Here is a 13,152-nt window from a genome sequence, read left to right on the forward strand (position 1 = left end):
GCCTTAAGTCAGTAGAATAAATAATAAACTGGAAATGAAATCAGAAACAGTAAAGGTGAGGCTACATGTTATAAGCACAGTTATAGCTTTGATATGGCAGTTGGCCTGTAGACAGGGGCGTAGTTAGGGATTTAGGGCCCTAAAAAGAATATTACACAGGGCTCCCCTTAGCTGGCTAGCAAAGCAACCAATGTTGCATCATTTTTACAAATAAATATGCATTTTGATGCATTTTTTTTAACCATAATTGCCCAATTTATGAGCAATTTTTCACTATAGCTATATTAAATTAAATTGCATTATTTTGCAGTGCTGGACCACACTATTTGGACATTTTTAAGAGAGCCCCCCCTAATTGTATTTTACTCTATTTGACACAAATTTCCATCTGCTGACAGATTCATTTAGTCACTTTTGATACAATAATGACACTAATTGTTAAGAAAAATTAAATAAAAACACACTTTTCATTGTAGGCATATGGAAGCCCATTTCTGCCACTTAAAAAAGAAAAATGTGGAAGTAAGGAAATTGAAAAAAAAAAAGAAATCCAAAGTCATAATTATAAGATTAAAATTTAAAATTATGAGATAAAAAAATCATAATTAAAAAATACCAAGTCAAAATTATGAGATAAAGTCATTTAGTCAATTATAACTTTTTATGTCATAGTTTTGACTTTTTAATTATAATCTTGACTTTGTATCTCATATGACTTTTTTCCTCTAATTCTGACTTTTTATATCATAATTCTGACTTTTTATCTCATAATTACAACTTTTTTCTCATAATCATTACTTTTTATCTTATAATTATGACCTTTTATTTCATAATTATGACGGGGGTTTTTTTTCCAAGAAATGCTGTACTTTCACATTTTTTTCTTTTTCATTTGGCCCAAATGGGCTTCCATACAGGCATCTCAAGGGCCCCTTCCTACTGTGGGCCCAGGGAATCAGTACCCTTTTCCCCCTGTGCAACACCCATGCCTGTAGGCCCTATAAATAGACTGTTTGATCCCATATAGCGTGTCATAGCAAACGCCTCGGATGCCTCCTGACCTCCTTGATTTGTTCCATCAAGTCAATGAAGTTGACCAATCAGAGCGTAGAGCACCCTGCATGTGCACAAGTCACAACTCTGCACAAACCAACAGGCAAAGTAAAAGAAGAACAATGAAGATGGTGCTGCAAGGTGGAAATATGAGACAGAGGGAGTGTGAGCTCTGGCAACATCCCTGCTTTTCTGATGCGTCGTAGAGGGAGCACAACAGACTGAAAAAAGAGAAATGGTGGCGAGAAATAGCAGATATACTTCAGTAGACCAGTCCCTGTCATTAGCATCAGTCTAGCGTTTCCTTCATCATGTTTGTGTAGAGTAGAAACACATTAATGCATGTTCCCCCAGCTGTAAGGATGGAACTACCTAGGACGTCTCAGCCATTATCAGAGCTAAAGAACAGATATGGAACAAGGGAAGACATGAAACAGTAAATACCATAGCAACATAGTCTCTAAGAGGTGATTTTAGGGTGGATTTTCCCTTAAAGAGGCCAGTGATCCATCTGTTTCTACCTCCACAGGGCAGCCTGATGAGTTCAGTCTAAAGTCTGCTGGGCAATCAGGGCCAAGTGTGACTGTTTGATTTAGGCCGAGTCTAACGCCGTTCTCCACTGCCGTGGGTGGGTTCTGCACGCTGTCGCCCTGTCCATTCACCCTGTCTGCCTGTCCCTTTCCTCTCAGTCACTTGATACGGTGACGGACCAGTGAGGACTCATCGGTTATCTCCCCTGAGTGGTGTCTGCGTCGGCAGGGTAGGACTAAAAGGAGTAGCAGGATGACGAGGACAAAGGCGCAGACCGCCATGAGGGCGTAGGAGATCACCCAGAGGAGAGGCTCCTTCAGTGGCCCGCCAGAACAATTGGACGCTACATCTGCAGCCGAGAAGGGCCCTGCAATCTCTGACAGAGCAATTCCCCCGTTCACTGCAGAGACACATAAAAAAAGAGAGAGTTATACAGATGAAATTTAGATGTAATTTTTTACATTTACAGATGAGGACAAAGTTATCCCCCCCATGAAAATTTTGTTTTTTTTTAGTATTTCCCAGTATTTCTCATTGAAATCCATTCAAACAACAAGTATTGATCTCACTTCCATGAAAGCATTAAACGTGTATTTTATTCTATCTGGGTGTTATTCTGGACTTGTGCCTTGGAATTTATCATTTTTACTTCTCTCCACCAGATGGCGTCATTGTGACCGTATTTGGCATATGAAAAAAAACAAACGTGAAACCATTAAAAAAATGCAAAAAAAAAAAAAAAAAATCAAAGTTGATGACAGTCATCGACAAATCCAAGGCTGTAATAACTCACCCCAAAAAATGCTTTGAAAGTAGAATATTGAAAATAGTTCTTTTTTTCATTGAAAAACATGGTGGCATCATGGTAAAAAAAACAAACAAACAAACAAAAAAAAACACTGGCATTCAAAGGGTTAAAATCTTCAAACTAGGCCTGTTAACATTAATACGTTAAAGCTTAATCTTGAAACCTTAACAAGTTAAAAAAATAATAACACAATTTAATCATATGACTAAGTTTGACCACAACTTGCTCCCGTAGTCCTCCAGCATGGATGTTTGGGTGCCTGGGGGTGAAGAGGTGAGAGGGTCAGACACAGCCAGCAGTGATGAGTGAGGAGACAGACCCAGGTCTGCTTAATGGGGTTGTCTTTTTAAAAAGCTGGTGAATGTTAGTTAAGATAAAACTGTGGGTACATGCTGCAGTGATGAACTGTCTTTACACCCAAGCACAACCAGTCTGAAGTCCCACCTTTAGGTAAAGCTAATGTTAGCAAAGATGCTAACAACAACACGGGATCAAGCCATGGTCATTCCACTCTCTCCAGCTGCTTCAGGACAGTTTTCTTCTTCAGCTGCTTGGATAAAATTTATTTATTTTTTTTGGTAAAGATTTATTATTGGGCCTTCTCCTGCCTTTACTGAATAGAGGAAGGACAGTGGATAGACTTGGAAACAGGGAAGAGAGTAGGGAGAGACATGCGGTAAGGGGCTACAGGCCGGATTCAAACCCGGGCTACCCGTGTACATGGATTAATACTGTTTGTTAACAGTATTAATCCAGTGTAGAAATCCAGAGTGGAATTGGCAAAACTGAAGTTAATTAGAGAACTTAACGAGCTGAAGACGGAACATATGATGTGTTCAGGTAATCTCAGTAAATTGGACGACTGTATTCTGTGTCATGAGGCTTTCAAATGTCACATAAACAAAAGGAAAATGTAGTTCTTGGTAAAAAACTTCAATAAATACAGTGTGAATATGTGTTTGTATTTTGTCTTTTTGTCTGTCATTAATTTGTTTTTCCACCAAACTATAGAAACACTTGACAATAACAACCTTTAAAAATCTAAAAACATAAAAATATACTTAAATTATTTAAGAAATGCTGGGATTAATCATGATTAATTGACAGCTAATGTTGCTAATGCTAGTAAAGATGCTAACAACAACATGGAATCAAGCCATGACAGCTAATGTTGCTAATGTTAGCAAAGACGCTAACAAAAACACGGGATTAAGGCAATCACGGCTAATTTTGCTAATGCTAGCAAAGATGCTAACAACAACATGGAATCAAGCCATGACAGCTAATGTTGCTAATGTTAGCAAAGACGCTAACAAAAACACGGGATCAAGCCATCATGGCTAATGTTGCTAATGCTAGCAAAGACGCTAACAACAACAGGAATAAGCCACACCAAGCTTCACCGGTGCAGTCCAGCAGACGACAACGTCTAAGCTAACTAATGCTATCACTAACGGGTCGCCAGAGACTGCAGACCATCAACATCGTTGACAACAAGGGGCTTCAAGACATCATCCGGGTCTCCTCTGATGACCCGTACCACAGAACACCTACGAGAACTACAGTCACAAGAATCATGAACTGTATGACAGCTAAAAAGGCAGCTAAAGTGGAGCAGCTGGCCCCAGCTACATTTATTAGAGTGAGGAGAGACCACTGGACATCAGTCAGCTACTTCAGCTACCTCAGAGTAACAGCACACCTGATCATTACCTTTACAGCACAGGTTAATTTCTACCTGATGTGTTTGTCTGCTGGGCTCTACTGCAGTTCATAAATATTACTGATCAGTGGATTAAGACACTCTAATTTACAAACCACAGATAAGTTTAAAACTCTAGTTTGTTTAAGATTTCTTCATTTAAACACCATACTGGTACTAATTTATCTCAACCAAAAATACAAGTAAATGGTAGCATTTTAAATGTTGATTTATATATAATAATAATAATAATAATAATAATAAAAACATTTTTAGTAAAATCCCATTCAAGGTGCTGTACATAAAGTTAAAATAATGAAAATAAACATTTGATAAGAAGAACTTTAAAAATCTAAAGATTACTAAAACTAAAGAAATGTGATTAACTTGATTAATTTTTTTTTTTAAATCAATTGACAGCACTAGTAGGAATATTTGATATCAATAACTAGCTCAGTTGTAAGTGGAAAAATCAGCTCAATGAAAGTAGAATTAAATATGAATGTATATGAATGTATGTAATATCATAATTTCATCATGTAGACCCTGGTAGGTTTTTGTTTTTGCAAAATAATTTTGTTCCTGTTTGCTAAGTAAAATAATGTTATCATCAAAATACAACTAGGATGTTTGAAGAAGCTGTGTTAAATAGTGCTTGCTCTGTTTAACATGGGAAAACCTTTTTAAAAAATTTTCATAGGGAGCCTATATAAATTCTTCATCTGTACATGCATAAGTTGATTAATATGCACAGTCCTAAATAAATAACTATGGTTCCTATATATGAAGTGCATTAAATAGCATGTTTAGTGTTGGTTCACACTCACAACCTCTTTGTTTGTAAACTATTTCATCTGCCCATTAATGCTAATACTTAATGAACCAACCACATGGCATCAACCAAAACATTCAGGTATGTAGACATGGACAAGAAAATCAGCTGAAGTCCAAACTGAGCATCAGAACAAGGAAAAAAGGGGATTTAAGTCAGAAGTTCCCCAACCTCTTCATTATTTTTTTCTAGAGTGGCCTTTATACACTGTCCTAATACTGGATATTTTTTGCATGGATCTTCTGTCAAGAACACGTGTATATAGTAGGGGTGGGAGAAAAAATTGATACAGCATAGTATTGCGATATTTTGTCGGGTGATGCATCGAATTGTCTCGACCACCACGTATCCATTTTTTCAAATTAATTGCCAATATAAACTGAAGTCTTTGATCATGGAAAAATAACCAGAGCAAGGACATTAGGATTGTAAGCAGGGAATGAATGAGATAGACATGACACGTGAGGTTTGCAAGAAGTGCGACATGAAAATAAAATTCTGTGGAAATACGACAAACATGAGGACAAGACTAATGCGAAATCAGGTACAATATTAAAGAAACAAAAATGGTATAGATCACAATATATCACGATATATGGTACTGCAATACTTAATGTATAGCAAAATGTTTAAAATCGCAACAATATCGAATTGTGACCCAAGTATCGTGATAGTATCTTATCATGGGGCCACTAGTGATTCCCACCCCTAGTATATACCCCTAGAGTTTTGTCAGTGAAAACAATTTAAACTGATGTTTAATTTTTCCCAGTGGATCGGGGTGGGGGGGGTGGGGTAGCTTTTCTTAGATATGAATATGTGTGTGTGTGTGTGTATGTGTGTAGCTTTTCTTAGATATGAATATGTGTGTGTTTGTGTGCGTGTGGGGGGGCGATGTGCCATAGTTGTTGGTATCAGATCTGAGTATTTCAGAAACTGCTGACTGGCTAGGAATTTCATGCACAATCTACCTGGGACAATAGAGGATTAGAAAAATGCTCCCTGGTGTTGGACGTCTCTATTTCTGCTGTGAAGTTTGAATGGCAGGGTCAGACCTTGGCGTAAACATCATAAAGGCCTGCCAAACCGCCAATGACCATGCCACGCTCAGACCCAGTTCTCCTGATACTGATGTTCAGTTTGACCCTCACAGATCATCCTGACCACGTCTACATGCATGGATGTGCTAGGTGCTGACATGTGATTGGCTGCTGAGATATTTAAAAGAACATTTGACCAGAGGTGCCTAATTCATACATAATACACCACCAGAGAAAAAATCCTCTTACACGTGTTAATATGCACCCTCTGAAGTGTTTAAAACACTCCTGAATACAAAGATAGATGGACAGAAAGAGCTAGAACCTTTAACTTGGTGATTATAAGCAAACTTTTATGCCTGGCATGTGTGTCTACTTCATGGAATGAAGTTAAAGCAGCGTTAGTTTCACTGAGAGCAGAAACTCTGTAGAGCCATCTTACATTCTGCTTTAATAATGAGAAACTCTTAACTTGCCGGGAGAGTTCTGTGTCTAGATTTTAACAGTCATCCCAGAAAACAACTCCTTACTCACAAGCCTTTAACTCTAACCTTCAGCCTACATTTGCTGCAGGGAAGTTTGCCTAATATTGAACAAAAGTGATCTTTGTACTTTCAGATGAGAATTTAAAGCCTTGTCAGAGCTCATGTGTAAACAAGGAAGCTACAGTTGTAGTTTAACCTGTTCATGGCATAATGAACAGGATTTCCTCCAGGTCTTACTCAGTGGACCTGAAACTTTTGCTTGTCTTTCACTGCACTTTTGCACACGGCTGAGTCTGACATCAAAATAAATGATCCATTAATCAGAACACCATCCAGACTGCTGGGTCTGGATTTTTCTTTCTCTGATAAAAGCTCAAGCCTTGTGACATTATCATGAGCAAAATAAACCATGGCTCGATGGATCAAACATATGAGGGATTTAACATTAAGCCCTCCATAAAATCTCTGACAGCCACCGATTGAAACAGTCAGTATGGTAAAACCTGCTTACACTGATATCTGAGGTCAGATAAAGTGATAATTTCAGTTCATGTGAAACATTAAGAACAGAATTCACTGCAAACTCAGAAATAAAGGCTTATGTTAAACTAAAACAACAAAGTCAGACCCCTCAGTAACTGGCAGTTTTACTAATTCTTCATCTAACCCTAATGCAAAAAAGTTGGGACACTGTGTAAAATGTAAATATAAACAGAAGTCAATGATTGTCAAATCTCATAAACCCATATTTTACACAATGGAACAGAAACAACATATCAGATGTTGAGACTGAGACATTTTAATATTTCATTTAAAATATTACTAATTTTGAATTTGATGGCATCAACATTTCTCAGAAAAGTTGGGACAGGGCCATGTATACCATTGTGTCTTTTAACAACAGTCTGTAAACATCTGGGAAGTGAGGATTCCTGTTTTAGGAGAGGAATGTTGTCTCAACCTTATCTGATGTAGGATTCTTTCTGCTCAGCGGTCCTGGATCTTTGCTGGAGTTTTCCTTTTCAGATGCTCCAGATGTTTTCTAATGTTGAAAGGTCTGGACTGCAGGCAGACCAGTTCAGGACCTGGACTCTTCTCCTGTGAAGCCATGCTGTTGTGATGGATGTGGTATGTGGTTTAGCATGGTCTTGCTGAAATAGTCGCAGCCTTCCCTGACAGAGATGTTGTCTGGATGGGAGCGTATGTTGCTCTAAAAGCTCTCTCTACTTTCCAGCATTGATAGTTCCTTTCCAGATGTTAGAGCTGCCCACGCCATAGGCACTAATGCAACCCCATACCATCAGAGATGCAGGCTTTAGACCTGAGCCAGGAGAATAAGCTGGATGCTCCCTCTCTAAGTCCACAGGGTACGGTGCTCATGGTTCCCAAAGAGAAGTTCAAATTTGGATTCATCTGACCACAGAACAGTTTTCCATGTTTCCTCAGTCCATGTTAAATGAGCTTTGGTCCAGAGAAGACGGCGGTGTTTCTGGATCCTGTTCACCTATTGCTTCTTCTCTCCATTATCCAGCTTTAACTGTCACTGGTGGATGGCACAGCCAACTGTGCTGACAGTCAGTGATTTCTGGAAGTGTTCCTGAACCCATGCAGGGATTTCCAGTACAGAATAATGTCTGTTTTTAATGCAGCAGCTGGAGGGACATTCAGCCTTGTCCCTTGCTCTAAGAGATTTCTCCAGATCCTCTGAATCTTTAGATGATATTATGGTCTGGAAATGGTGGGATACTCAAAGTCTTTGCAATTTCACACTAAGAAACATTTTTCTGAAACTGTTCCACAAATTTTAGATTTTTTTTTTTTGGCATATTGGTGAACCTCTGCCCATCTGTACTACTGAGAGACTCTGCCTCTCTAAAATGCTCCTTTTATACCCATTCATGTTACTGACCCGTTGCCAAATAACCTACTTAGTTGCAAAATGCTCCTCCAGTCTTTTATTTGCCCTATTTGTTCTTTTTTTAATCATGTTGCTGCAGTCAAATTCAAAATGAGCTATTTTTTTCATGAAATGTTTAGATGTCTCAGTTTCAACATGTGATATGTTGTTTATGCTCTATTGTGAATAAAATATGGGTTTATGAGATTTGACAATCATTGACTTCTGTTTTTATTTATATTTTTCACAGCGCCCCAAATTTCTTTGAGCTGCTAATTGATTAGATTTTGGAGGTCAAAGGCCAAAATCACCGTGGCCTTAAATCTTGTGAGCACAGTATTTCAAGAATGCACAGAGAGTTTTTCATAAAATTTGGCACAAACCTCTACTTACCTTTAAGGGTTGAACAGATAAGATATAGGAGAACAACATTCATTATTTTATGCATCAATCTGACCACAATATGTGCACATACAGCTTATAAAATAAGATCTATGCCAACTACCACAGACCACCTACAGTCATGGACAAAAGTATTGGCACCCCTGGAATTTTTCCAGAAAATACACCATTTCTCCCAGAAATTATTGCAATTACAAATGTTTTTGGTATACACATTTATTGCCCTCATATGCACTAGAACAAAACAAAAAATCCAAAGAAAAAAGACAAAATTGACATAATTTTACGCAAAAGTAAAAAAAATGGGCTGAACAAAATTATAAGCACCCTCAACCAATGTTCCCTTTAATTTTCAAAACTCCGAGCAGACATTCGACTACACTTGAGCAGCTACTTCATCAGCTGTGGGCAGCATCTGATGCGTACGCTACGTCCACATGGCAGCGCCATGGGATCACCTCTCCAAACTCAAATATCATTGACAAGTGTTATCAAGTGACTATAACAATAAAGATTAACAATCGCTGTTCAAGTCATGAATTTCACCATTCATTCATTCACAAGCCACTCTCAGTTTTAGCTAGCCACAGTTTTGATGTCTGGAAATCCTGTTTTTTAAATCAAGGTTTACATTTTGATGATTTCCAGTCCTTTGAAATGTAAAAGTAAACTGTGATTCTAACTTAAAAGCATTTGTCCTCAGGTGAAAGCAGACATTAACAAAGTTTGTAGTTTCATATGAAAAGGCAGAAATCTAGAACGTGTTAGATGAGATAAAACTCTAGCTCTGTTCCCTTGCTTTATCAACCTTATCAGAGTAAAGGACTTCTACCTGCACAAATTTAACAGCACATTATATGAAATATGTCACACTGTAAGAAAAATCAGGGTTTAAATCATTTTATAATAGGTCCATTATAGGAGAACAACTCTTTCCTTGTCTCATTGTAGATCATTTTGGCCAGCTTCATTCCTTAAAGGAACTTTGTTTACATAAAAATAGATATCCATTTAATGTTACAAAAAATTATAGATAACTATTAAAATAATAGATTTTTTGAATGTGTAACATTAAATTAACTTGTGGGAAAGATGTAATGAGCTGTTTTAACTCTCATTACTATAATAAAATGATTAAAAACAGAAATTTACTCTCCTCAGCTGAAGTCTTTTTTACTCCTGTAAAAGTTTTCTATGCCTGGCTCCTGTCTGCCTCTGTTTCTCACTGCCCTGCTGATCAGTTATTAGGGTGTAAGACATTTTAGAATTTTTTAATTGGTTTATTATCAATATATAGTAAATCTATAATATTTCCTGCAATGGGTCACCTATCAAATGTTTTGATAATGAGCTCAATACCAATGTTTAATCAGTCTTTGTCGTTGTGATAAAATATAGAAGTAGAATGTTAATAAAACAATCATTTAACAGTCTGCAGCTGCAGCTGAGGAGAGAGAGGGAGGAAAGAGAGAGAGCGGTTATTCATATAGATGCACGAGTGCGTCAGAGAGGAGCTTTAAAGCAGGAGAAAAGTTCAGCTTTGTGTTGAATCCTTTTCTCCTCTGCACCACCAACACGTTAGCTTGTGTTTGTCTGTCTGTTAGTCTTTAGTGTTTGCGTCGCTGTGTGGACGGCATGAAGCCAAAGTGGTCTGTGCAAATACGCACGACGGACGCACCGATAGACTTGGCCATATGGCAGTTTTTTCGGGAAAAAAATCCTCCCTTTATGTGTAAATCAGTCACTGAAACAACCATCCAGTTCCCACACACTGGCAATAAGAGCCGAGCACAGTTAGAGGAAGGTGGAGTTTGTGACGCAGATAAATTTAACTCACCAAAGCGCCTCACTGAGGAACCCTTCGTGGGTGGAATCCATCATCCAACCATTCGGCGGCTGTCAATATCAGGCCCTGCCATTGATGTGTTGGCTGTTGCATTATCTGGTAGACACACTTTACATTTCTCAGGTATGAGGCACCCATGGAGGTAGTAGCCCTAGGCCACAGTACCAGCTAGCCTGCGTGTTAATGCGCCTTAGATCACAGTGCACTTTAGAAAATAACAGTGAAAACTCGTCGGGGATATTTGAGTGCGCAACTTTTTTTTCTTCTGCGCAGAGAGGTGGAGAGCAGTGCGCAATTGCGCAGAAAACCCCCTTAGAGGGAACAGTGCCCTCAACTTATTATTTGGTTTCACACCCTTGGGAATAAATAACTGAAACCAATCACTTTCTCTAACCATCAACAAGCTTCTTACTCCTCTCAGCTGGAATTTTGGACCTCTCTTCTTTTGCAAACTGCTCTAGGTCTCTCAGATTTGAAGGGTGCTTCTTCAACAGCAGTTCTGAGATCTCTCCATAGGTGTTCAATGGGATTTAGATCTGGACTCATTGCTTGCCACTTCAGAACTCTCCAGCTTTGTCTCCAACCATTTCTTGGTGCTTTCTGAGGTATGTTTGGGGTCATTGTCCTGCTGGAACACCCATGACCTCTGACTCAGACCCAGCTTTCTGACACTAGGCCCTACATTGCGGCCCAAAATATTTTGATAGTCTCCAGATTTCATGATTCCTTGCAGACAGTCAAGGCACCCTGTGCCAGAGGCAGCAAAATAACCCGAAACATCCTTGAAGCTCCACCACCTCTGTTTGACTGTAGGTACTGTGTTCTTTTCTTTGTAGGCCTCATTCTGTTTTCTGTAAACTGCAGAATGACGTGCTTTTCCAAAAAGCTCTACCTTAGTCTCATCTGTCCTCAAAATGTTCTCCCAGAAGGATTGAGGCTTACTCAGGTACATTTTTGCAAACTCCAGTCTGGTTTTTTATGTCTCTTTGTCAGCAGTGGGGTTCTCCTGGGTCTCCTGCCATAGCGCTTCATCTCATTCAGATGACCACGTATGGTCCCAGCTGACACTTTTGCACCCTGAGTCTGCAGGACAGCCTGAATTTGTGTGGAAGTTGACTGAGGATGTTTATCCACCATTCCAACTATCCTGCGTTGCATTCTTTTGTCAGTTTTTCTCTTCCGTCCACGTCCAGGGAGATTAGCCACAGCTCCATGGTTATAAACTTCTTGATTATATTACACACAGTGGATGAAGGAATTTCAAGATCCCTGGAGATGGTCTTGAAACCTTGAGATTGTCCATATTTTTACACGATTGTGCTTCCTAAGTCCTCAGACAATTCTGGGCTCTTCTTTCTCTTCTCCATGCTTGGTGTGACACACACAGACACACAACACAAAGGTTGAGTCAACTTTTAGACATTCTAACTGGCTTCAGGTGTGATTTCTAGATTTCCAGCACCTGTTACTGCCACAGGTGAGTTTAAATGAGCATCACATGCTTGAATAAAATGATTTACCCACAGTTTTAAAAGGGTGACAATAATTTTGGCCGGCCCATTTTTTGAGTTTTGTGTAAAATTATTTCAATTTTGTCTTTTTTCTTCAGATTTTTTGTGTTGCTCCAATGCAAATAAAGGCAATAAACACATGTATACAAAAAACATTTGTAATTGCAACAGTTTCTGGGAGAAATGGTGTATTTTCTGGAAAAATTCCAGGGGTGCCAATACTTTTGTCCATGACTGTAGCTCTTCTTACTGACCACTCTATGTACACTGTCTGGCAGCTGGTGATGTCTATTGGGTCATTTCCACCGAGCTGTCCAGTTCAGTTTGGGCCAGGATGGCACACATTTTTACTGAAAGGTATAGCAAAAGTTGGAAAGGGTCCCCAAAAAAACCCCCGACCTATACTGTTCCACTTTTTTGGTATCAATCTTACCTACCGTCCCAAAAAGGTGGAGCTACACACACAACAATAGGGGTTTGTACTGACGTCAAAACGGTGCGCGACACGACTGCTTAGCTCCAGGCTGTAACTCAAAACACGGAAGTCTGCTCTGTGAGGAGTAAGAAAATAAGGGGAAAAACTGACTAATATCAGGGATATTTTGACTCGACACAGATCCACACCATTTCCTGAACCATGGACACAAGATGTAATTATTAAAAACAGCACTTTCAGCTGAAATAAAGCTGTTTACTGCTTATTCCCTACTGATTTCTGTCACCCATCATTTCTACAACTCCACAGCTGGACCGGCAGACTCACGCTGTAACACTTCCCTTTTCTCAAGTCAGCGTTAACCACACACAAAGGGGGAACTTTTAAGGAAAATAGAAAACCTTTTTAGGTAAAGAATATTTCACAATTAAATAAACAACAGCTCTGAACCAAAATAACCAATAAAGCTCTCAAGCCAGCGTCATAAATTCAAAAGATTTCACATTTAATAAATCACAACCAAAACAATGCGCGCACTGCGTGTATTGTTAGATCAAAACTGGGTCACAACCAAAATAATAATTAGAACACAGTCTTTATGATTTCTAA

The 13,152-nt window shown here is 38.8% G+C and overlaps 1 protein-coding gene across 1 annotated transcript in view; it reads right to left on the reverse strand.

The window, feature by feature from the left end:
• Window positions 1-848: 848 nt before the first annotated feature.
• bace2 (beta-secretase 2) overlaps window positions 849-13,152 on the reverse strand; it is a 45,742-nt gene continuing 33,438 nt past the window's right edge. Inside the window, exon 9 of the mRNA XM_041812942.1 lies at window positions 849-1,984. Within this exon, the coding sequence (XP_041668876.1) occupies window positions 1,743-1,984 (242 nt within the window). The 3' untranslated portion in view covers window positions 849-1,742. The remainder of the gene's footprint in view (window positions 1,985-13,152) is intronic.

Source organism: Cheilinus undulatus, linkage group 2 (genome assembly GCF_018320785.1).
Source record: "Cheilinus undulatus linkage group 2, ASM1832078v1, whole genome shotgun sequence".
Taxonomy (NCBI): Eukaryota; Metazoa; Chordata; class Actinopteri; order Labriformes; family Labridae; genus Cheilinus; species Cheilinus undulatus.